The sequence below is a fragment of the Tympanuchus pallidicinctus genome, unplaced genomic scaffold (genome assembly GCF_026119805.1).
Source record: "Tympanuchus pallidicinctus isolate F22 unplaced genomic scaffold, pur_lepc_1.0 scaffold16, whole genome shotgun sequence".
Lineage (NCBI taxonomy): Eukaryota > Metazoa > Chordata > Aves > Galliformes > Phasianidae > Tympanuchus > Tympanuchus pallidicinctus.
The window spans coordinates 23,276,114-23,303,142 of NW_026294679.1; the positions used below are offsets into that span (position 1 = coordinate 23,276,114).

General features: G+C 41.1%; 1 protein-coding gene across 1 annotated transcript in view; it reads right to left on the reverse strand.

Annotated features, from left to right (window-relative positions):
- The window catches only part of ZCCHC24 (zinc finger CCHC-type containing 24), a 104,826-nt gene that overhangs the window by 72,211 nt on the left and 5,586 nt on the right, over nt 1-27,029 (reverse strand). Inside the window, exon 2 of the mRNA XM_052678086.1 lies at nt 14,747-14,947. Coding sequence (XP_052534046.1) covers nt 14,747-14,947 — 201 coding nt within the window. The remainder of the gene's footprint in view (nt 1-14,746; nt 14,948-27,029) is intronic.

Consider the following 27,029-nt stretch of genomic DNA (forward strand, 5'->3'; position numbering starts at 1 on the left):
TGTACTTTGGTCACATTCCTCACTGCAATGTAGCAAAAGACCAAAGTGTGCTAAAAATGTCCAGAAATGAAACAACTATGTCTTGGTTTGCAAAAAATGATAGGCAGGTAAACATTTTTAATAGGGAGTGGCTTGCAGTGAATCAAATGACAGCCATTGGAGATTAAAAGGGAAAAATATAGGAAAATATTTTTAACTTAGAAAACTAGATAAGGCTTGTGTCTTGGGTAACTGTATACAAGAAGTACCAAAGGTGTGTTTTCTACTTGTGTTGTCAGCTTCAGTGTACTAAATATCTGTTCTTCAGACTTAATTTTCCTGTATAAATGAAAGGTGTCTTGGTAAGGAGACTGGGTCAAAATCTTGATACTCCAGAAAAGGAGCAAAGACTTTAACTGTAGCAGCTGAATAGGGAGAGGAATTGATTGTGAAAGAATCTCAAGAATGGATGTGAGATAAAGAGAAGGTAAGACGTGATGCAGAGTGAGTGGTCAGCCAGGTCAGACCCTAAGTGCATCCACCAATAACTCTGGATGCTGGAGGAAGACAACAGCCTGTTTCTGAGGGTTTACCATCCAAAGTTGCTTGTCTATCTCCAGCTCCTACTGAAATGAGTAGGGCTTCTTCATAGCTATAGATGGGAGTCAGAATGAGGCCCTATCTAACAAAACTTAGGATGGTGCTGTATACTGACCACTGATTGCTTTGAAACAGCAGGCAGTCTTCAGCCAACAGCTGTCTTTTCACACATCCCTGGCTCTTATCTCTACTAGTTTCTGCTTTTGGCCCTTATCAGCCATCCTACATACTAGGGGCCTGTAGGAGGGAAGACTATGAGGTAGAAAGAAAAGGCACAATAAGAAGTGTTTATGAAAAGTGATGCTTTCATAAGATAGTGCTCTTCCCCCTCAGAAAGGTGGGCAAAGCCCAAGGAATTGTAGCAAGGTGTTTGCATCTTTCATGGAAGGGTCATACAGCCTATTCCTAGCAAGAGCTCTACTATCCATCCCTGCTCTGTTTCCTATGCACAACAGTCCTGTCAAATCTCTGCATACAGCCACCAGATGAACTGACAAAACAACACAGGCTTTAAGGCAAGCTCTGCAGACTGCACCCAGCTCTAACCATCCATCATCACAAAAAATCACCAGTGTGAACCAGTGTCCAGATAAGGCCTGCTCATGAAGAACTAACAGCTTGATAACCTGGGCTGACAGCATAACAGTGATCTGGTACTAAAGTGCTGTAGCTGCAGAGCAGCTCCCTTTGTGGAAGGCAAAAACATCCAATAGCTCTGCTCACTCTGGCAGGTATCTCCTGGAGCCTGTGCTAATGCTGAACTTCTGCTTCTGATGAATATGTCCAGCAGTAATTCTGTCTCCTGATGGGCAGATTTATCTCCATCATAACTGGTATAATCATGAGCTTTGCCATTGTCCTCCATGGAAGACATTCAGAAATGTGAAGCTGTCACGTTGGAAAACCACAAGTCTACAGAACTCTCTATTAGGTCATCTCACCTTGCATGCTTACAGAACTTGTGGATCAGAACTAGGTTAGACTGGTGGCCTGGAGCAGAGGCAGGTGTCTATGCCTGCAGGTAGCGCAGTCAGGTCCTGGGAGAAGTGCAGCTGTGGGAGAGGGCCACTTCTGTTGGACACTCTGCTTTCTGGCACAGTGGAAACAGAGCAGCACTCACTAGTAGGTGGGGAAAAAAAGCTTTCCTGAGGCATTGTTCCTCATGCTCCCTGGAGTTAAGCTTACCAGAATGCTTCCATTCTGAGTGCAAGATACATTGTATATCTGATCTCATGTTAGAGAAGGCAGTTACTAAATAGAGATGCTACATGTTATGAACAAGACTCGCCCTGGAAAGAGACTAATAGCACAAACCACAGGCATATACCTTGAGAAGCTCAGATGCAAAATTAAAGGAAATTGGTGTAGAAGTGACTAAAGAGACTGAGAGGAAGATTTCCTTCATGGAGAGTCTGTAAATCTTTCACCTATAGGTCTGGGAAGTACCTGTGAAGGAGTGAACTCTGCTGCAGCAGTAGATCTACCTGCAGAAGCTTATCTCGACCTTGCTAACCAATAATAGCATAGTTGTTGAAGCACAAAGGCAAAAGTAACAAGAAAGCAACTTGTGGTTTGTTTTAAATTAAATGGAGTTGAAATAAGGAAAGCCACGCAACCTGTGCCTATGAAAACACCCCTCCAAGTCAAAGCACACTACAAAGCACCCTTATGTTACTAGAAATACAGCAGTCTCTGCTTTCATGTCAATTATTCACTCGTTAGAAAATAACTGGGAACATTCCTTTGGATTAGTCACATAAAAATCTCAGGTAATATTGGTTTTTATTAAGCTGTTCCCTTAAAAATGAAAAAAAAAGTTTTCCATTTGGCTGCTTAGCCCAATGCTCTTTGTGCACAAAATGTCCGTCCTTTCTCAAGCCGAAGGTGTAACAAATTTCAATGGTTCCAGAAATGTAAAACAGTAAAGAAAAAAAAAAAAATGCAGGGCTACAGTTGTAGAAGAGTAACACGATCTTCCAAAGTACCAAAAACTAATGCTAGAAATTCACCTTATGGCATACTGAATTTCTGTAAGTGGAACTTGGACACTGTGCTTCTGCCAGGGACTGGGATTACTGCTGAAAGAAGGTAGCCCAGAGCTATGGTGTTGGGAAGGGAGCTGGCAAAGGGAAGAAAAGGGAGCTGAAGAAAAAAGAAATTCCATGAGGATTTCTTAGTCTAGGGAAGGACTGGACTGCTTGGTCCAAAGGGGTTAGGGATGAGGAGAAAGCCTAAAGCTACTGTTGGATTTGTGCTGGAAGGAGCTGCCAAAGAGACTGAGGGCTGTGGAAAGAATTGTCCCCTGTGGAATTCTTGATCTTGGAAAGGTCCTGGGCATCATGTGTTCAGCTGAGCCCAGGACTAGGATTAGGCTGAGAGGAAGCTCAGAGTTACAGCTGTGAGATGTGGCAGATAGTCTTCCAAAATAAATAAGGGGTCAATGTTATGATTCTCCTTCCAGCTTTATCAAGTCTCTTGATGGAATGGGACCCTGAAACAGTACAGTGAAAGAATAAAACAATTCCCATTGCTTTCTCATTTCTGACTCAAGAGCTGCACTTTGTCATGCTCAGTGTAATTTTTCAGTAGCAGAACTGAATTTGGGGCATGCTAGACCTCCTCACTGCTCTGAGTAACTAGTAACCACTCAGTTTCTCAATTTCTTCTTACTTTTCCAACAAGAATCTTGATTTGCTGTCAATTTTACCTCCAAACTATTCCCTTCCCCCTGCTGCCCTCTGGTCTCTGCAAACATGCTGAAATCTAAAGTTTCAGCCATTCTAGGAATCTCTCCTGATTCTTTTTTTCCCCAATCCCTGAGAAACCTGATCTGCCAGATGGGTGGGAGAGCTTATTGTTTTTTTGTCTGACATCTGGATTTCATTAGCAGACTCATGCGTGCTGAATCAGGAATGGGAGCTCAGAAGAAAGCAGATGAGAGTTAGAATTGTATTAATGCTTTAAAAAAAAAAAAAAAAGCCCAGTTCCTTCCTTAAGTTTGCAAACAAACTCAAAACGTGAGTGACATGAACTCAGTGTAAGCAATACAACCCTTATTAGCTGTACCTGTTTATGTTAATGTTGGATGCAAAAAGAATCCCTTTCAACAGTTGCACGTTAGCAGCACTACTTTTCAGGTTTATGAGTTTGTGACTGTCTCCTGTATTCTGTTTAAATAGACTCACTGTAGTACACGAGAAAAATAGTTTGCCACAAACAAACCAGGTAAGATTTGCTGCAATAGGGACTGCTGAAAATCACAGCAGTAGGAGGGAGGATTTATTTATTTAAATTTTAACAGGCAGCAGCAAAGTGTTAGAAGTGTCCCAAAGGTCAGGGTGTTATTAATTACTATAGCTCTCGTTACTGAATAACAGAAGTAATAATATACGCAGACACTGTGAGTCCGGTATGTGGTGCTGTGCTAACAGTGCTGAATGGTTGTTAGATCTATTTTGCTAAGGTTGATGGTTTGAAAGTACATAGTATCTCTTCAGTGCATCTTTTCTCTCCTTCTTCAAGGCACAGAGAACCCCAATTCTCAGGTTGAACGCCCTGCCTATGGGCAGAAAATGGAGATGAGGGGATTCAGGTAGTATTTGTGATTGCATTGCAGAGAGAAAGAGGGAGAGAAATTTTCATCATGTTGTAGAAGTTCGAAGAAGCCTAGTGTAAGGAATAAAACAAAATTATAACATGAGGGCAAGCTTAAAAGGCAGAATTACTCCTTTGTATGTTGTTAACACAGGCGTCTGCTCCCCTTTAGGACCTCAACTGGTTCAGCTGCTCCCTTCAGGTAGAACTGCCTACATGACATCACACAGGATACAGCTGCATAATGTTCTCATATTAGCAGAAACCAGATTGAAGCATTTGGTCACTAACACCAAAAAGAGCAGCATGTTCTGAAATCAGAGCACAGTTACTCTCATTTCAACACACTCCAGCCTCCTTCAGAAGATACAGCTATCTCCTGTTCTGAGAAAGTGATCTGCCTGTGACAGGTGACATGCAGGTGGATGCATGCTTGTCTGTCACAGTCATGTAACAATATCAGGCTAGGAGTAAGGCTGTAGTTTTATGTGATGAGCCACCGTTTTCAAGGAAGCCTGAAAAATGATGGTCATGATTCTCCGTTTTCCCTTGCTTTCTGTAAACATTTTTGACTTTCTGGAAAATAACATTTTTTCCCCACCATTTCTTTCAAATGAGTCTTTTACCTCCACTTTGTTTTTCCTTCTCTAATTTTCTCAGCTGTGTAACCTGGAGTTTAGGAGTAAGAATAACATTCTCTCTGCTCTCATGAGCTCATGTAAGACCCACTGGGGCTGTGTGGGGACCGTGTGCTCGGGCTTCCTGGTAGCTGCAGGTGGTGTGGGCATGCTCACCCAGGTGGAGGTATTGATTTCCCTGGGCTGTTGCAGAAATTTATCTACAGCTGTGCACCTGAAACATGGGTTCAAGTTAGAATGGATTTGAAACCGGTATTTCGTACGTGAAAGCCTTAAGCCTGGGAAATTATTCTAAACTCACATCCAGAATTGCAGCCTGAGACTACATCGAAGTCTGGATGGAAACGTGCTCCTTCTATGCAGAATGAAAAAAGAATGTTTTTATGACTCAGTAACACATATCTCTAGAGGCTCTGTTCTAACCCCATGCAAATTTCCCTGCAGCCAGAGAATGAGGTAGAGATAGAAACAGAGTAGTGAGTATCCTATGGAAAATCAGTCTCAGACCTGAGGATGAACTAGAAATCAAGATTATGTCACTTCCAGTATGTCTGCTGTTGCTTCTAAAATACCCAAATGTTTCAACTTAAGTGTCTGTCCATGGGTTTTGTTGCCTTATTAATAATTTGGCACCGACTGGGCCCTGACATGAAAGGCTTATTCTAATTACAAAGAACTTTCTAGCCTTTCAGCCCTGCAAGGGAAATTTCTAAGAAAAAGGTTCCTTTTTTTAAGGAAAAAAACAGGCTTTTGCAGACTTTAGAAATCTCTCCTTAAAGAACAGCTCTCTCTTAGTAATGACTAAGTAATGACTTTGGACAGGTACACTCTAGGCTGAGTAAGGATCTGACTGGAGGGCCGGGCCCAAAGAGTTGTAGTGAATGGAGCTAAATCCAGCTGGTGACCAGTCACAAGTGGTGTTTCCCAGGAGTTGGTGCTGGGGCCTGTCCTCTTCAGTATCTTTATTGATGACCTGGATGAGGGCATTGAGTGCTCCCTCAGAAAGTTTGCAGATGACACCAAGTTGGCTGGAAGTGTGGATCTGCCTGGGGGTAGCGAGGCCCTACAGAGGGATCTGGACAGGCTGGATTGCTGGGCTGAAGCCGGAGGGATGAGGTTCAACAGATGCCAGGTCCTGCACTTTGGCCTCAACAACCCCAGGCAATGCTACAGGCCTGGGGCAGAGTGGCTGGAAGACTGTGTAGAGGAAATGGACCTGGGGGTACTGATTGATGCTGGGCTGAACACGAGCCAGCAGTGTGTCCACGTGGCCAAGAAGGCCAATGGCATCCTGGCTTGCATCAGAAAGTGCTGTCAGCAGGAATAGGGCAGTGATTGTCCTCCTGTACTCAGCTCTGGTGAGGCCACACCTTGAGTACCGTGTCCACTTTTGGGCCCCTCGCTGCAAGAAAGACATTGAGGCCCTGGAGTGGGTTCAAAGAAGGGCAACAAAGCTGGTGAGGGGTCTGTAGCACAGGCTTATGAGGAGTAGCTGAAGGAGCTGAGATTGTTCAGTCTGGAAAGGAGGAGGCTCAGGGGAGACTTTATTGCTCTCTATAACTGCCTGAAGGGAGGTTGTAGTGAGCTGTGGGTCAGCCTCTTCTCTTGTGTAACTGGTGATAGGACCAGAGGGAATGGCTTCAAGCTGTGCCAGGGGAGATTCAGGCTGGACTTTAGGAAATACTACTTCTCTGAAAGAGTGGTCAGGCACTGGAATGGGCTGCCCAGGGAGGTGGTAGAATCACCAACCTGGAGGTGTTCAAGGAATGTTTGGACATTGTGCTGAGGGACGTGGTTTAGCGAGAACAATTGGTGATGGATGATTGGACTGGGTGATCCTGTGGGTCTTTTCATACCTTGATGATTCTAAGATTCTAACACTAGTGATTTTGGGTATGAAATATAAGACACTAAGGAACCAAGTTTACAGTAAGCTTATCATTAAATTTGTCTATTACTTTATTACAAGGTATATTTTCCTAATAAAAAATAAATGTGAATATTTAAGATATTTAGTATTTGTTCTGGTGAGCCGTAAAGTGGTGTAGGGAAGTAGACTAGGAGTTATAGCAGGACTTGTGCCCAAGGTCTGCTCTCAGTTCTGTCAGTTTGGCATTTGGGGAAGATATTTGGTTTCTGAGACTCACCTTACACATCTGTACAACATAAATACATTGAATTTCTGACGGTAAACTCAAGTCAGAGCTAACAGTTCCAGAGTATAAACAGAAAACATTCTTATGCAAGTAACAGCTTAATGGTACTAATTTTAGGGAACCAACAAGTATTTTTTATACTATTAAAGCACTAGGAATGGCCCTTATGGGTGAAAAAGTAAATTAAAAATAAATACAGTTTCTGCTCTCATTTGAATTTGAAAGCAAATCAGCATGACAGACTGACAGGTCTCCAAAGTCCTCAGGTGTGGAGTTTCAGCAAATGTACAAACACTGACTGTCCTTTCACAGGTTTGCACAGAGTAACATTGCTTTAAAAATGAACCTACAATCATTTTTAATGCTATCTGCTCCAAATGCCATTATTATAAGGCTAAAACATGTGACTTACTGTGCAAGCAACAAATGGTACCTGTATCAAAATGTGCTCTTCTGCGAGGGCACAGAAACTGGAGAGCTACTCCAGTATAGACGTAGCTTCTTCACAAACTAAATGCAAAGCAAGCCCTTGTACCCTAGAGTCACTGACAAGATGAAATGCTTTGATCTCCAGCACATGCAATGATTTCTCAAGTCTTCCTCTGTACCCCTAGGATTGCTGACTGTAAGTAAACTCAGACCATCACCCAGGCAGACTGTTTGATCAGATGCATCCTGAGCTTGCTGTAGGTGAAGCTGGCATCCATGAACCAGTATGGCACAATGATTTATGTTCCTGATGCATGCAATGCTGGATCCATGCACCTGGGAAAATTTGTTTTCATCCTGAAGTAGACCTCTTTATAGCTGTAAAATAGGCCAGCCATACTTAAACATGTAAGGTTCGTTTACCTTTGTTGACATAAGCCAGATAGAGAACAACAGCACCGACACCTGTGGTTAGACATCATCAGGGAAATGGAAGAGGGATTTATTTCTATTTAGTATCTTAATTTCTTCTGTGAATTAAGGGGGTGGAGACAAGCCATTTTACTCCCTGGTCAATCTTTCTCCACCTCTACACCCAGAAAGTCTCATTTTCCTGACATCACCCCAGCTTCTCCTCCACTTGAAGCCATTACTTGGGTATGAGGATTAACAAAAAATGTGTTTCTCTTTTTGAAAAACTGTGAGATTCTGTTAAAACTGAGAAGGAGATCTGAAATGTTGATACATTTGGTGGATGCAAAAAAAATTTTTTTTTCAATCTGGCAGTGTCAAGATAAGAATGTTCATTTGAGTAAATGATAACTGTAACACATTACAGGACAAAGAATGTTTCCTCTGTATTACCACAAACTGTTCTGCTTTTTCCGCTGAGCCCTTCTTTGAAACAGACATTTTCCTTGAAAAAAAATCTTTTTTTAAAAAGAAAAATGAAGCTGTAGTTCTCGGAAAGTGTTTGTGTGTGAGCATTTTGCTGCTGTTTCTAAGGGGTACAGTCTTTTATGTGTTGTTGCAATAAATGCACATTTGCTTCAGCTTTTATTTTTTAGCAGTATTGTATTTTGCACAGAAGTATTTGATTTAAAAGCACAGAGAGGAAGGATTGTGTAAATGGGTGATATAGATATCTGGAAGGACAATCAGTGATCTCTTATTGCACAACCTGAAAATGTGTTTAATCATCGTAAAGCAGAATCACAGAATCATTGAGGAAAGGACCTTAGGAGGTCACCAAATTCAACCTCCTCCTCCAAGCAGGACCAGCACTGAGTTCAGATCTGGTTTTCTAGGGCTTTCTCTCTAGGCAGGTTTTGAAAACTTCCAAACCTGGATGGAAATTCTGCAAGCTGTACTTCACACTGAAGAAAAATACTCTCATGAAATGAGAAAAAATTATTTGCTCAGTCTTCCATTACTACTTCCTTATCAGTGCAAAATAGGAGTTTATAGAATACTGTGGTTTTAACCTAGTGGTCTTCTCCGTGCCTTATCTACCATAGATCAGTTTGTGGAGGGCTGGAAACCAGACGTTATGTTCTCTCTCAAGAGGAATGCTCATAGTATTTGTTTCCAAGCTAAGCACTTAATTATGTTTCAACAGGAGTTTTGCTGCAAGTGAAGCAAGTAACAAATCATTAGTAAACAATTCAGATTTAGACCAGTGCAATAGCTATATGCAGTCTACTTCAAAGAAGCTGGTAAATCTCCCAGTGGCTTGCAGAGTATTTGAGTCACAGAATCATAGAATTATTAAGATTAGAAGAGACTGCTAGGATCATCTAGTTTAACCATCAACCCATCACCACATGCTGTGCACCTAAACCATGTCACTTGGAGTCTGGACTGTTGTGTGCAGTTTTTAAATGTAAATAGTGCATGTTCAATATAATGAGTTGTATCATTAATATGCGGGTCTATAATAACAGAAGAATAAGGTTGGGAGATACTTTGGGAGATTGTCTCACAGAATCACAGAGGTTGGAAGGGGACTCGAGATCACTGAGTCCAACCCCCTGCTAAAGCAGGTACCCTATAATAGGTCACCCAGGTAAGCATCCAGATGGGTCTTAAATATCTCCATAGAAGAAGACTCCATTGCCCCCCTGGGCAGCCTGTCCCAGTGCTCTGTCAACCTTACCACAAAGAAGTTCTTCTTCATTTCTGTACAGAACTTTCTGTGTTCAAGTTTTAGGCTGTTACACCTTGCCCAATTGCTATACACCACCGAGAAGAGCTTGGCTTCATCCATTTGCCTTCCATGTCCCTTTAGATATTTATAAACATTCCCCAGATCCCATCTCAGCTTACTTTCCCCCATATTGAACAGATCCATGTTACTCAGACTTTCCTGATAGGGGAGATGATCCAAGTCCTTTATCATTCCCCCCCTACTCCCCTACACACACACAAAACAAAAAAGCTTAAACTTATATCAGTAATAAAGACTGGGCCACAGCAATAATGGCTTAGGAATCATACATAAGGAAGGTTTGTTTTTGGGTGGTTTCCTAGAGTTTGTAAATGCAATATCAAGCAGTCTGATAGACAGGAAAGGGGCTGACCCCAGTTCTCGTGATATTTCTGCTCTCTTTTTCACCAACTGCTCTTATTTTGGTATTTTAGGGCTCGGTATTTCCTATTGAAGCAACAGCTTCATCAAACAACAGCCACAGTCCCATACCCAGCACTTGGGAGTGTTCTCTCCAGGCAGGACTGTGGGGATCCCCCTACTCATGGCTGAGTCTTCACCTTCCTGATAAACAGTTTGAAGGCATGGCATGCACTGAGTTTTCAGGATTTCCAAAGCAGAGAGTAACGTGCTTCTTCTGATGTTTCAGACTATTAAGCACTGTAAACTTCCAGAGATAGAGTGAATGTTACTAAGTTACAGTTCACCAGACTTTTGTTACAAATTTCTGCAAGTCTTCATAGTAAAAGTAGAAAAGATCTGAGAAAATGTGTCCAGCTAATCTCACAGGCTGAGAAACTCGGCAGGACTAAGTTCAAGCATATGAGAAAAAGAATAAGCATATGAGAATTTATTGCAACCAGCAATAAATTTTGTAATGTATTTGACTCCTTTAACTTTTGGGGCTTTTTGAAATATAGTCTTCCACTGTAAAAATAGATTTCAAGAGGCTTGTGGGTTTTTGTTTGGTTGGTCAGTTGGTTTTCAATTGAGACTTCTAAGCTAAAAACCAGAAAGGTGAAATCTTTGTCTTTGTAAAGATGGTAGCCTATTCCCCACTGCCATCTCAGCCAGACCTCGGTACCTGGGGAAAAGACAGCTGTGGGCTCCTTGAATTTTGAGGACGTTTGGTTGCCTTTTCCAACTGTAAGGCGCAAGACAAATGAGATTTGTGCTTAGGGTACAAGAGCTGTTGTAAACATGCAGCCCAGAGCTGCCTGTTGGGCAGCAGTGCTGAGCCAGCTGTGCTGCCAGGAGCTGCTCTGCCTGAGCACAAGAGGAGCAGCTTTGGGGCAGGGTGATCCAGCACAACAGGCTGCAGGCTGGGGAAAAAGGATTGCACTCAACTTGATGCTGATTTGTTCCACATTCTGCATGAAATCACAAAGGTAAATCTGTGCAAACTCTGGCAGTCACAGCGGTTACCTGCTACTCCCATTGACTTGAATATGTCTTCTCAAGGCACTTCTGTTCTGCAGGATCTGCTTTGCAGATCAGTGTTGCCAAAGGAAGAGCTCTCATTGGATTCATTAATTTGAATCATGCCATACCTTTCATTCAGAGCTAAAAACACAGCACAAAATGAGACTAATATTGTTTCTCATGACATATGGTAATATGTCTGTACTCCTATGAGTTTGCACATGCAATTTCCTCTATAGGTATAGTGCAAAATTTGGAAATACACTACGTAATGGTTCTGTATCTCAGAGAGGTATGGGTGAGATGATATCATTTAAGACATGGAAACGCAAAATTAGTTTAGAGAAAATGCAAGTATCCTTGCATGCTACTAAAGATTGAAAGTGCTGCATTTTTTGTGTACATTCTAATTACAGCAGGTTTTGCAAATGTAGACAAATTCATGGTGATGAATTGCAGTCAACATTGCTCCCACTTCATGTCATTTTTAAAATGAAGTCCACGATTTCTACCACTAAACATCACAGAAACTATTTAAAGAATAGTTAATTCTTACCTACTGAAGAACTAAAAGTTTTCTCCATTTCAGTTTCCAAGCAGATCATTTTGGACAGGATATCAGACAAACTGCAGATAGCTGACTACAGCTGACCTTTTCAGTGAGAACTGTCCATCCTCCTAGAGCACCACCATCACTTAGAATAGAAATCTGAAGCAATGTACATGTTTCCACTGGTATGGTGTGCTGTTAACTTTTACAGCAACCAAAAAAGAACGCTCATCTTTATGGTGTTTGTAACAAGCAGAATTAAGGGAGGATGTAAAATCTCAAAGTTGTTACACAATTTCTTTGTCATGCAGGAAAAACTCTATAAAACACTCCATTCCAAAATCTGCTTCGTATTAGGCAATTACACGAAAAGAAAATAAAAATACCACAATTTATTGATTTGCATTTTGTCCAAATCAGATTACTTTATCTCTTTTCTGTTTCCAAATCTAAGTACAAAAATGCAAAACGGCATCCCTTTTCTGGTAGGATTTGCAAAGCAACTTCCATTTTTGACAGCATTAGAAAAGCTAGGCATCAAAATCTAAGTCATTAAGAGTGTGTAATGTTGAAATTAAGAAATCAATTACCATCCAAAACTGTGGTGGCAAATGATGCCTCTCTATTAAAGGTTTGGTTCCACTGTTGTTAGTCCCTTCTTGAGAACAATTTTTTCAAAGTTCTGAATGTAGCTCATGCATAGCAGGTCACCCCTGTAGATCTATTCTCAAATTTAGAGCAAATAAGGGAAATGCTTACATTTCTGTGTTCAGAAAGCACTAGACCACAAAACATTGCATGTGCTAGATACCAGCAACAAAGAGCTGATTTCATATCACCTGCCCCTTAAGTAGGATTTGAAAACTAACTTTGGTCTGTAGAAGCAGCCAGGTGCATGCACAGCTTACGCGCTGATGAGATGCGATCTGGGTGCTGTGTGTGCACGTTGGCCGTACGTGTTGGAAACAGAACAGAACAAGAGCTCAGAGATGGGGGCTGCGGGGCCGGGTGCCTCTGTGAGGGGCTGAGGAGGCTTGGCTCAGCTGGCCCCACAGGACGCATGCTGAGAGAGGATACAGTTGCAGTCTATTAATACATCCTGAGATAAACACCAGGGAGGGAGATGAGTTATTTCAGTGGAGGACAATGTTGGCATGAGAACAAATGACTGTGAAGAGGCCACAAGTTACATTTACCCTGGAAGCTGGAAGATTTTGAGTTGTGAGAGGACTTAAATTCTGGAGCAGCTTCCCTCAAGAGCAGCAAAATGTTGAATCTCTTCCCAACTAAAACTCCACTGGTTTACGCAAGGCAGTGCGTGATATGGCTGCTTGTAACTGGAGGAGGATGGGTGCAGCAGATGCCTGGCAGTCCTGCAGCCCTTTTCTCAATACTGGCTTGTCAGCCAGCCATGGAGTATGCTCTGTAGGAAGTCATTTCATTTCCCAGTTCACATAGAAATTGAAGACATTGCTAGTGAAATCTTAATATATGGAAAAATAATTGTGCACCCAGGATGTGCAATTTAATTAAATCAATATTTCTACAATATTTCTACAATCTTAATTAGTTTTCATTTCCCAGAATTTTTGTGGGTGCATCTTCAACTTTTATTATGTGTTCTTGAATCTCCAATGCACAAACTGTAAGAATACCTGTGAAATACACAGTGCATTTCAGCTCCAACACTGACACGTCTGATTGTGACCGTCGGTGTGAGCTGCAGCTTGGACATGCTGATCACTGAGGGACATTTACATCCATCTGACTGCCTGTGCAGCAGGACAGCCATCTCCCACAGCTCAACACTACATCATTGTGAAGCACACTTAGGAGTTGGAGTTCTAAACCCTCGTTAAGCAACACACGCTGTTACACAATCCTATCTCTATGTGTGCTGTAGCACACTAAACTAAGCACATTAAACAAAGAAGTATACAAACCAAAGTATTTTTGACCTTATAGTAAGGGAAATTTCTTGTTTTCCTCAAGAGAATTGCCTTACTGAACATATATTGAAATAATGTAAAGTAAAAATATTTTCAGGTGCCACACCTAGGTCTACAAATGCAGTTTGAAGCTCCACAGCTGTCATTAGAATTAATGAAAGATATACAGCTGAATTCCATGAAGAAAACAATTTAGCCCACGCATAGCAGCAGTTGGAATACACTCAGTTAAAGCTCATTTGACATTAGACTTGATTTCACACTGACCTTGCTCAGCTGGCAAATGCTTTTCTGACTGTGTTTTGGCTTATGTGTGTTTGATATCTCCAACTGCCACAAGCTGTAGTTAATTCTATGCAGATTAATTCTGCTGAAAGTCACACATTAAGGGGGTAGGAGGTTAAAACCATAGTAAAGCAGATGACAGTAATGTCCTCATCTGTATTTCTAGAATATTGGCAGCACTTGAATTTCCTTGGGACACTACATAGATACAGTTGGAGTTGTGGAAGTTTAAGCCAGAAACACAAGTACATCCAGCTGAAACTGGAGAAGCCTTGCACATTGTGGCTTGAATCCTCAGGAAACAAAAAAAACCTGCAGATCAGTAAGAGCTTTTAGTGCACACAGGTTTATATCTCTTTTCTATGGAAATAAGTATTGCCAGCTTTGCCACTACAAAAAAAAGTTCTTGGAATCTAAGACCGTCACATCTTGCCAAGTATAGCAAACCATTTTTACAAGACAAGAGACGTTTTGCACCAGGTTCACTTGGAGCTTGCGTTACTGCAGCACCAATTCAAAGTTCCCTTCCAGTGTAACAATTTCTTCTCCTTTAGCATATGTAACTTGTTATATTTTTTTATTAAGTGCCATTGCCAAAATGGCTATATGGTGTGCTGCTTGAAAATTTAATTTACACAGTCTCTGTGATGGAAAATAACGTAGTAGCCATTTTTAAAGTTTCCAAATTCTACTTTTTCAAGTGCCTGTATGAGTATCCTTTATAATGCTTAATAGACAAATTAAATAGGTTTTTTATTTTTTCCATCAGCATTGTGATAAAGAAAAGATTAAAAGAACACATGGCTAGCTGGGCACTTTGTCAAGACATTTGTTCAGTGTTACTCTAAAGAACAGTTTCAGCCAAATTTTGTGTCAGTAAATGAAGGAATGTTCAAAGTTAAAACAAAAATTTCTCCAGAATACTGTATATTCCTTACCTGTGGGCAGTCTTTGATGTAGTGTCCCTTGTTAAAGCAGAGGTGGCACAGATAGTTGGGAGGTGGCCTCTTGCTGGGTTTTCTGGCTTCTGAAGAAAGGGATAGGTCAGAAAAATGCTCAGTAAGGGAGCTTAACCCATCCACTATGTTGTTAAGAGAGCCATAAGGAGATGCACTCTTATACAGACTGCTGCTCAGAGCCTGCAAAAGAAAAGAAAATTTTACATGAAATGCAACACTGTTCCTAGACTGATCTGGGCAGGGGAAGGATAAAATTAACATTAAGAAAACGTGGGATTTTTTCATTAAGAATGTGGATTCTGTGCATTTGAGGGGAGCAATACAGTGGTCATCAGTGAAGAGGTTTCTTGAGGGCACCATGATAGAGATGATCATTCCACTGCTGGGAGCATATTGAGCCACGGTTCTTTCATCCATGGCCTTGCCTCTAAGCAGTGATTGCTTTCTTGTGTTTGATTGTGCCACAGTCATGTTCCAGTTAGAATATGTTGGCAAAAAGAGAAGGAACAAAGCAGAGAATGGACCATTTCTGTGAACAGAACTATTTATAAGAACAATACTGAAGTTGGAGAAAGGAAAAAACCATGAGAAAAACGCAAAGTAATTTTTAATTTCCAGTCAAGTTAACATGACAGTCAACACAGAGTCCTGCTTTCAACCAATAGCAAGGAACATTCAGACCTACATCTGTCTTGGATTTTCTAAGGGTTATTTAAACACTTCTTAATGAATGGTAAAGACCTAGTTTTTGTACTTCAATATGACCTTCGCTCCCTCTATCTGTGGATAACAATCGTTTCCACTCTGAATTGGAAAGGGTCTTTCTCAGGTCTGATAGACCTCACGCCAGTGCCATAACCATGTAGTTCTACTGGCATCAGAGTTCTTGCTACTTTATGGGAAAGTAAGGTAAGAAGACATCCAACCTGTGCCTCTACAGAGGCCTTGTTTTTCATTACTATTAAATCAAAGTATTTCAATGGAGTCTTTACATGTGTTATATAGATATATTGAAGACATACAGAAATTACTTGTGATAACTTGCAAATAAATTTGAAATGGGATTATATTTATCTCAGAGGTCTCAAAAATTTGGGATATCTGTACACTGAGTGTGTTTTCTTTGTAACAGTCACTTACTGAAAGAATCTTTCAGAAGCCCTAGGCACCACTCACTGGTCAGACATGGCTTATTGAGTCTCACCAGCCCCCTTACAAAGGCAAAGCTGGTGCATAGGAGTAAGATCAACCCAAGGGGCCACAGAGTGAGAGTCCAAAGCCCCAGACTTTTGCCCTGGCCTTCCCACTGACCTTCACTCTGCCCCAGGGGAAGTAATTACAACTTTCCCTCCCTTTTAGTCTGGGACATGCATAGCAGGTTTTCTGTTTACAAAACTGTGAGTGATCTCATGGAGGACTTAAACTAGCAGAGTGCTGATATAGTTCTATGCTATCTGTTCTAGTTCTATCTGCCTAGAGGAGAGTCAGCCACTTTGTTTCGGGGGTTAAACCTGTATATTTCAAAAGGAAAAGCTATTGGAAGAACTAATGAAAAGGTTTTAGCTGCTTTAGTCATCAAGTAAGCAAAGATACCTCCAAATACCTCCAACAGTCACTGGAATTTTTTTCTGAGATTTATTGGACACTGGTGGAATGGGAAATTCTTGGCATCAAACTGCTAAAAGGAAGAGGAAGTACTATGGATGCCAAAATACTATTAATTAGGGTCTTCAAAAAGTTCTTGTCTCCCTAGGAGCCACTTTCTATAACATACGCTTGGAAAATACAAAATCTCTCTTTTTAAGAGTCTCTCTTGCCAAGAGATTCTTAAGCTACTTCACATGCATTAAACCAATTAGTACCTTTGCAAATCCCCTATTACCTGATTTTTACAGAAATGTGTGTATACCCACAGAATATGTAAAATTCCAAATTCTTTACCTTTAACAGAAATGCGTAACAGAATGTACAACTTCTGACCCTAAGTAGGCTGCTGGTTCTGACCCCAGGGCTAACCCAGTGCCAAAACATGCCTACCTGCTGCCTAAATTGGGTTTTGAATGGGACATATGACTCACAGAGGTGACTACTTTCCTTTCTACATATCTTTCACAGTGAGCTATTACAACCACTGTAAGGAAGATATTCAGCACTGTGAAAAATGTGTTAGTTAATTCTATCCATCACCAGTGCTTCTTGGTATTTTTCAGGTCAATGGGGGAACGGACAGGTTGTAACGACTATAGTTCTGTCTCCTCTATCAGCAAATCTTCTTTTCAAATCATGGTATCCACAAGCCTTGTGAAAGGCCAGGACTCCCTCAGACCAATGGCTTTACTAATACAAAATCATAATCTTAGCAGACAGCCATGGCTTTATGGCCTATGTGTGACAGCAGGCTGAGAAAGTGACCATATGGCTCTGCTGGCAGGGCACTGGTGTAATATTTGCTAAAGGTGGACATGCCAAAATTTCACCATGAAACACTCTTCTGTAGTCACCATGAAGCCCAGCGTTAAGACAAGGAAAAGCCACAAATGTAACAACCAGCAGGCTACAACAGAAGAGAAGATGGATACTGTCAACATCACTGAGGCTTCAAAGAATAACTTTTCTTGTTAAGGAAAATTCCTAGAAGATCCCAGAATTCTTTATCTCTTCTAGTACAGAATCAGGCAAATTAACTCAACAGTTCCTGCCAATCTAACCTGGAAAATGGTCTGACATCAGTTTAACTCTGAGTCAATATGAAAAACACATCAATCTAGCACTTGAAAGATACCATAAAAAGCATCAGTGCAAACAGTGCTACGTTTCCCTCACTGTGGAAATCTCCAGTTCTTCAAGAGAAAAAGCCATGCCAAAAAGCCCAGTTATATAATAAGGGTGGTGGTGAGAAAATTCATCCTGGGCCCTGGAATGAAATAGCAAAAGCCCAGGAACATATAATAAGGATGATGGAACCAAATGGTCCTGTAGTCAGTTTTATCTTTGCCTTTGACAGTGAATGTTGCAAAGGTACATAAACCAGCATTTATTTTTTTTTTTTTTTGTCTGGGACATTTAATGTAGCAAATTAGCAATTCAATCCTTGCTGAGTTTTTGCTCTGTTGCAAAATAGCATTTCAAGAAAGATTTTGAAAAAAAGCTTTGAGTTAGTTTCACACTCAAAATGTCCAGGGGAAGATCAGGGTGACAAGCAGAACGTCAATGGTCTTAAAAAGATGACAATATAAAGAGAAATATAATATAAAGATAATATAAAGAGAATATAAAGAAATATAATATAAATATAATATAAAGAGAATATAAAGAGAAAGAAAGAGAGGAAGAGGGAATTGCATTCTGACTCATTTTGACCTCCAGCATACTGGTACACATCTGCAAGGTGCCAGGGAGACTGCTCCTCTGTTGGGTTCCACCAAGAGCAGTGATTACTTTGTGTTCACAGTATGCCCTAGCAAAGCCAACCTGCCTTAAGCTGGAAGACTCCCAGACTCGAAGGAGCAGTCCTTGAGAGTAGCCCTGCAGAGAAGGACCTGGTGGTCCTAATGGATGAAAAACTTAACGTGAGCCAGCATGTGCCCTTGCAGCTCAGAAAGCAAATGGTATCCTGCACTCTATCAGAAGACAGGTGGCCAGCAGGGACAAGGAGGTGATTGTCCTCCTCTACTCTGCTCTTGTGAGGCCCCATCTGGAATACTGTGTCCAGGTCTGGAGCTCCCATTACAAGACAGACAGAGAGCTGTTGGAGCAGGTCCAGAGGAGAGCCACAAAGATGATCAGGGGACTGGAGCATCTTCCCTGCGAAGACAGGCTGAGCGAACTGGGCTTGTTCAGCCTGGAGAAAAGAAGGCTGCTGGGTGACCTCATTGCAGCCTTTCAGTACCTAAAGGGAGCCTACAAATAGGAGGGGAGTCAACTCCCTGAAAAGGTAGATAACAGCAGGGCAAGGGGGAAATGGTTTTAAGTTAAGGGAGAGAAAATTTACGTTGAAAGTTCTTTACAGAGAGAGTGGTGAGGTACTGGAAGGTACTGCTCAGAGAAGTTGTGGATGCCCCATCCCTAGAGTCATTCAAGGCCAGGTTGGATGAGGCCCTGGACAATCTGGTTTAGTATTAAATGGGGAGCTTGGTGGCCCTGCATGTAGCAGGGAGGCTAGAGTCATGATCCTTGAGGTCCCTTCCAACCCTGGCCATTCTGTGATTCTGTGAAGAACTCAAAGCACAAATAATAATTCCCACTGGGAGTCTCATTTTGAGCTACAATAGGGTTTGAGCTTGACAGTGAAAGGGTTAGTGCTCTTAAACATCCCAAAGACCACACTGCATGTCCTAATTACAAGGCTCATCAGGTCAGCTGCAATGAATTCAGAATTTCCTTATCTTGATATGCTGGGAGGGCACAGAAATTATGTAAAACTTGCTTAGTGGGAAGTTCTGGCTGATAATGTAAGTTTGACTGGTTTTGTTGTTTGTTTGTTTGTTCTTTTTCTTACTGTGACTCTTGTTGACTTAGCTGAATGGGAACCAAACTGAAAAATCTGGTGGTCTGTTTTTGAAAGATAACCTTTCTGCTTGGTAGGTCTTCAAGTTCTGTTGGTGGTGCTGTGAAGTAAGGCTTCCTTTGTTATTTCTTTGCTAAGTGTTTCCAGTTGAAGAATATGCAATCAGTAAGGTTGTGGTGTGGTCCTGACTGATAGAGGCAGCTATTGTCTTGTATGGTTTCTTTGCTCTTGTTGCCAGTTGGGTAACATATGTGAGTTCTGCTATCCAGCTCATGTCTAAGAAATTCCTGATTCTGTGAAGGATCTGGCAAATGCTCTTGATTCCCTCACCTAGTCCCTTCCTTTCAGAGACAGCTTTGGGGATTAATGTGCCAAGGGGCAAGTAATGAGACACTGGAGCAGAATTTCTCTCTTCAACTTCTTTTTTAGTGATGTCATGTTAGAAGTAAAATTGTACTCTTTGGAATGTAATGTTGCGTGGCACACTGTAACAAATGGATGATAAGCTTTCTTTTCTTTTCCAAGTTCTCCCTGGTACATCTATTGCTTTACTTGTAAAAGTATTTTTTAATTGAGGTTGGAGAACATACAAACTATACTAGCATCTCAATTAGGATAATATTTAATTTTGCCCTGAGGCAATCTGGACAAAATTAGAGGGATTACCTATTTTTCAGAACCCTAACTTACAGTTAATATTAATAAGTGATAACAACCTGTTTATGTGGGAACAGCACCTTCTTATTAGGATTTACAGAAGTTGAGAGGCAAAGGTTTTAGACGTGGAACTGAGTATGTAGAGGCATTTTGGGAAACTGAATTTCTGCCTAGAGTTCAGTCTGTGGCGGCTGGGCCCTGAAAGTAGTGGCCGAGCATATCTAGTCATTAGTTACCTGCAGTCGAAATGACCTGTGCTGGTGGAAGTGTTCTAAAGGTTGTATTTGGCAGTACATTTGATTGGTGCCCTTGGAGTTATTTGGATTTGTTTTTGTTTTAGAATTACATTTCAAAGGTATGATTTGTGATAGTGGTTCTCTCCACATTTTTATTAATTGCATATAATGATGGGAGAGCAGTTCTTCTACAGCATGAAATGGTCTGTAATTGAAAAGCAATGATCAGGAATTTTTGATGGCTTATTTTTCTTTGGTATTTTGCCAGCATACTAAAGAAAATTGAAAATAAATCAGCCTTAACTTCCAGATTTAGGTTTAAGTCAGTAAGTCCTGTGGCTGCTTGACATTGGTTGGAAAAGGGAATTTCGTTGCCCTATCATCAGTGTGAAAAAGCAAGGATTTTCATATACTGTAAACTATAAACATTCTCTAGTCTGTGAAGTGTCTGTGATGGTAACCAGATGAGCTATGCTAATTATTAGCCCTGCACTGAAATGTCAAAAGGTGCTGAAGTTGTTTATCAGCTTGGATTTTCATGAAGATAAGAACTGAGTGCATCCCTGTGTTGTGTCATGCATGAAACAGTAGGACAGACAAGTAATTGCCCTCACTAGGTTGCTATTTTTAGGTGAAAGGAGGAAGATTGAAGCTATCAAAACAGTAATTCAGTGGCCTGTATGTGCCAATAAACACAACTTCATCTGCCCTTCATCTGTTTTCCCTGATAGTCACGGAAGGCTTGTTCCTGATGTGAGACTTATCTGTGAAGGTAGGACAGAGGTACCTGAAAACAGGCACATCTGGAGAACAGCACCTAAAATATGTGACCTTTTTGTGCTCCAGTTCTTTGATTTTTATTTTTGTACCACTGCAGAAAGCATTGAACACAAAATCCACGCTTATGGCCAATCCAAAAGCCTTCTGAAAACAGGATTAAATGACAAAGCTGTAGTAAACTTAGCTGTACCAGAATTAGCCAGAGAAATTAATGAAGAAAATTAATGACCAAGGCTGAACTCGAAAACCTCAGAAACTGCTTCTGAATGGCTTATACCTGCTGTAGTTCTACCAATTGTAGACGCTTTTACAGAGAATAGCTTATGTGGTGCCCTTCACCTTTTATGTGGTGAAATTTTATCATTGGGCAAGAGCAAGAAAAGCTCATCTCTCATTGAAGAAAACATTTGTCTGGAGGAAGGGAAAAGACCACAGCTTCTGTGGTCTTTAGGCTGACTTTAAGAAAATGTGAATTACTCAGGTTCCTCACTTAACATAGGTAAACATGGATTAGCCAAGGTTATCTTAATTCATCCTTCTTCCATAGGGGGATTTAGATAAACACTTTCTTGTATTAAACTGCTAACACTAATGCCTGCTTGTGAATATTCTCAAATAGAGAGCACTAGGATTCTCTTTTCACAGAAATGTTATCTTAGAGAGATAGCAGTGAATGTGGCATGACTTGATAGTAGTGAAGCAAGGTGGTAGGACAACAAATCTTCAATCTAGTGCCTTGATCTACCTAATCTAGTTCTTCTAGAGCTGTTGGCTTGGTTGGCTGTGGCTTCTCAGATTGTAACTGATACCACCTCTGAAATTGCATAACAGCATATGGGTGCAACATGCTTTTCTGGATGGCTTATATACCTTTGTTTCATGGAGTGATTGAAGAACAGAATGTGGCACCATCTCCCCTTATTTAAAATCTGCCAACCTCTAGAGCCTTGAGCTAAGGCTTACAAAGTCTGCCCGTTCAAGACATCCACAGATCCATAGCTCTTAAAAAGTGCAGCTCCTTGTCTGTTGGGGGGCGTGGAGGTAATAAAACTGACAGTTACTCTGCTCAGTCACTGACTTCAGGTAGGGCTCTTGGCTCTCTGTTAGGAGTGTGATCCCTCCTGCTTCAGCTCAGGCAAAGGCTTGGTGTAGATATCAGTAGAAGCACTTGTATGGGGACCTCACAAATATACTTTAATGGAAAGATGGGAAAGGAGAGGCTTGATTTCTTCTGGACAGAGGTGCCCAGACTTGGAGGAATGCTCTAAATCTCGTACCAAGCTCTGCAGGAATCCTTTTCATCAGCTGAAGGTGAAACAACTGCCTGCTTATGTTAAGGAGAAGCTCTAACACACAAGCAGTATATTAGGGACAAGGGAGACCATTCACACTGCAAATTGCTTTAACACGTTTCCCCAGGAGCTCTCACTTCCCTGTCGGTCCCTGGGCTGCCTGCAGCTGGGTACCCAGGTTGCAGAGCACTAAATTCTGACCTCCCCAGAACCAGTGGCTCTGGGGGCAGGGAACACCCCACCAGGCACCCTGATCCCAGCCCCATATCACGTTGTTGAAAAACAAGCACGTTTTGGGGGTGTTAGCATGGAGTCCTTGGGCTTTGTGGATGTTATAAAGCGTAAAGTGAGGGGAGAAGCGGATGGACGGATTTTGACCCCTGCACTTTAATACCCATAGCCACATTCTGTTAACATCTCTGTTTCCTGCAGGAAATCTTGTCTCAATCTGACCTACAGTTTGAAAAACAAGAGTCAGGTTTCCTTTCATTTGATGGGTCTTTTGACACTCCAAACATAAGAAAAATAACACCCGGAAATAGATATGTGCCTGTTTAAGACACACTTAGGAAAGCATTTACCTCCTGCAAAGCTCTTACGTGATGAAAGGTTTTGTGAAGAAATGTTCAATTTGGGTTACATAGAACGTTAAGCCTGAGACTCTTTTGTTTATATCATTTACATTCAGTAATGCCTTCTTGGCACAGAAACCTCTGCAATAGCTGCCAAAGTTAAAAAGAGGCAAAGCTAAGGTCTCTGTCAGAGGTAGAAACAATACATCATCTGCCCAGAATGGGCCCCTCACAATGTGCTTGGGGCCTCAGTTCCTGCATTCATGAGGAGACAGAAACTTTTATTAAATTGAGTATAGTGAAGTAAATAAATCGTTTCCATCTATCAAATGACAGGCTGGAATTTCATCTCATGACTCCAGCTTTTGGATAGTTTTATCTTCATCTACAGCAACACTCTGAATCAGTCGTGATACAACACAACTTCAAGTGCGACCTGAGCAAATCCACTTAAAACTCCACAGTGTACTTCAGATAAATTATAACAATTGAGTAACCTGGTTTCAAAGTGGACTGAAGGATGTTTTTTTCCAGGTTGGGTCTGTCAGTGGAATGAATGTATAGTTCTATTTAATTCAGTTGCAATGCATGTTGGAAAAAGATGGCTGTAAGAACACCTCCGTATTTCAAGGACCACTGATGCTCAAACACTGTTCTCCTCCAAATCCTTACAAATCCCCTTTTTTCAAGATACAACTCTTGTACAGTAGGTTATTTGCTCCCCATTCAACCGCAGGTATTCTCAGCCCTTATGAATACACGCATGTAGGTGTCTGGCAGGCTGGCTTAGTGCAAAGAAATGCAGGCTCTTCCTCCCAAACTTTTCCTACTCCCCTGCTACTACATCAAACAAGTTTAGAAATCTGGGGCTCCAAGGTTGGCAAGAGAAGCCTATGGGAGCAAGATGATCCCTCAAAAATGTTTGCTTGGTTGGCAGTTAGCTGGATGAGCTGTAAATATAGATGGCCAGATTCCAGAGATCCTTCTAGAGCATTGCACTTGTGTTCATTCAAAAGAGACACCGAATCCTGCCCTGTGTTAGGAGTAGGTGTGGGTGGTCTTATATAACAGGAACATAAACATCTGCTTTGGATATGACAGCAAGAGCCATGGACCACATAGAATTTCTGTGGACCATGTGGGTATTTGCTTATCATCAAACTTAATCTTGAGAGACAGAAAGTATATTTGTTAAGATGCAGGTTTGGGAATACCGTGCAGCAGTTCTCAGTGGATACGAAAGTATCAAGAAAGAGGCCTAGAGGATGTTCCTTAAGCACCTCCCACTTCAAGAGCTGGACTTGCATGCTCACAGCAAAACCCATGACAGAAAGTAATGGGCTAGGTTTGTGATATGTTGGAGGTTGGTAACTTAAAATCCACCGAAAGTCAAACAACTGTGCTGGCCAGGCCAGTCAGCAAAGGACACAGATAAAAGCCAGTCCTCTTAACTTTTCTGAAGGGAATCTCTCTGTAATTTTAGGTTCTGGTTTTTGTAGATCACAGATTGTTTGCAACATTTCCTGCAGGTCATTTTTCATTCCCAGGAAAAAAACTGATCCATGTTGTGACACTTATGAAATACTGTCTGTCTGAGTTATGTCAGAATTGTTGAGAGACTTGAATAGCTTTGTAAAACTTAATCAGTTCCTTTGCTCCATTATAACTTCTCTGGAACCCAGACAGAAACCAAAGTAAACCACAATGAAGCGAAGACTGAGATTCTTTCCATTAAATTTAATCATTTCATCGTGGCTTTCTAAAAGAGGAAAAAGGGCAGCGCAAGAGAGCCACAAAATGGGCACTGGGCAGCTGGCAAATTCCCTGGGAAAAGGAAACTGAGGAGAGGTGCAAGCACCAGCAGTTACATTTCACCAAACCACTTGGAACCTTTCAGATGATACCTGCTATTGCTTTTTAGGAGCATTTATAGCTATATATATATGTAGTTTTGTTTAAGGAAAAAAAAATCTGCTTTGTTTTCTATGTAAATACATCTTATCAATTATGAATGATCAGCTTTGCAATATCTGTGCCTGGAGCTTTGTGCATCTGTATTGAGTAAGAATTTAAGTGGCCCACTTAGACTTGGAATTAGAAAACTTCTCTTTGCCTCTGTCCTCCCCAGTGGCTTTCAATTATATGAACTCTTCTGAACTTTTTAACTTGAAAACCAACACCATTGCTAAAGGTTACGTGCTATCCTGCAGTTCCATAACGTACCATAAAAAAAATATTGGAAGTCAAGTTACCTTGGCTTTTGACTAAAATCATAGTTTCGTACACTCTTTCTATTCATTCAATAAATTTCTTAAGTAAACTCATTGGTTCAAGTCAGATTTGACTGTCTGATGGTTTGTATGGTTCACAGAGGAGGGTTTTCCTTTTCCGAGTAACTGAGTCTATGTCTACAGAGTAAAAGAGGAAGGGATGAAAAACGTTACCCTAAAGGTTTAGTCACCCCTTTGTTTCGGTGCTTTGGCACAGAAGGCACTGTAAAATAACTGAAAACTTCACTGACAAAATAGAATTTTAGTAAGATTTTTGTATGCTTTTGCCTCTGACTTTTTTGGTTGGTTTCTTGTTTGTTTGTTTGCTTGTTTTTTCCCTCTGTGTACTTCCTGGCAAGTTTTTCAAGACATGGGTGTATTTCTGAGACAAAAAGTGAGTGCCTATGCTGTTTTCAGTGAAGAGTTTGCACACATACGACGTCCCAGGGGATCTCTAGGGTTTGGCTATGATTTTCTACTAACTGGGAAGAATTGCCTTATTTTCAATATCTAGCTTCAAAAAAAAAAAATTGTTAGTAAACAAGGAGGCCCATATCTCTTCTTTGCTTGACCTGATACATGTTTAGCAAATAAAATTTTAGCTCTTGCCAGCTTTTCAAACAGAGTTCAGCCTTTGATATAGTGCTGTTTGGCTAAGTAGTTCTGGTTTCAAGAAGTTAAAGCCCAACTGTAAGTCACAACTGAACTAATTGACACTTAAAGGCAGAGCAGATGTGCTACAGAGCTTTAGCTGCATTGATTTCAGGTGTGGGGATGGTAAGGGGTAATAAAAGAGGCTCTGGCTGCTGGACTGACTATAGCACATCACTAGCAGGTTGCTTCTGTGAGGCTTCTGCTGTCCTTCCATTGTTTTTTCCTCAGGTTTCCTTACCTGAGAAACTCTGCTTCAATTATTTGCAGTTTAATATAAAGAAAAACAACAAAAATTCTAAATTTTGTAAAAAGTTAAAAGCCACAACTAGAGTGTACAAACGGAAGAGGTTGATAGATAAAATTGCTTGGCTTTCTCATAATCTCTTAGACAGAATGTAGATTTTAATTTCAGATTCCATTCATATAAAACCTTCATGGATCTTGATAATATATTTTGTGCTGGTTTTAGTTCTCCTTCCTGTCCTGAGTAAAAGAGTGTTTTCCAAAGATAGCAGCAGCAAAGCAGGAGGCTGTGGCTGTAGTAGGAATGGCGGGGTGGGGGTGGGGGGGCAGGGAACACGTGATTCTGGACTTCAAATCCCTCTTGGTACTCACCTAAACTTTGAATTTTACAGCATACACCAAACTGGAGTTGAAAATACAGTAGTTGCATTCTGGGCTCAAAGCCTCAGATCTAACAGCTGAGGGTGTGAAATCTGCACTTTCTGTGCTGAGGCAGTGCTTTCTAAATGGTTTTGAAGCCAGCTTAGAGGACAGAGGCTGATGTACTAAAGACTCCAGAAGTCTGCTGGCTCAGAAGTCCAGGTCTTGCTGCAATCCCTTGCAAGAATTCATGCAAAGAAGAAATGCCTAAAACAGTGTAAGTTGTGGGGCATGTATATAGAAGTATAAAAAAGTTTTAAAAGCTTGAATCACATGCATACACTGACAGCAAAAGTTTGCAGGGAGCTTCTCAACTTTAAATGTTACTGGTTTGCTTTAACCTAAAATTATTCTCACTAGCAAGAGCAGCCAGTATCTTAGGAGTGATGGATTGAAAAACAACAATTATTTTGGCTTGATTGCTTCAGTTATCTGAGAGCATTATGCTGGTTTTTCTTACTTCTTTGCAGTTAGATGTATGACTAGGAAGGAGAAGGAAAAGATTATTGGTTTTGTCTTCGTTTTATTTTCTTTCTTTTTAAATACCTCTTGCAAAACCACGAAAAGCCTTTCTACCCGAGGAGAAGACAGCAGGAACAACACATCTGAACTGCCAATTAACTTCTTGAAA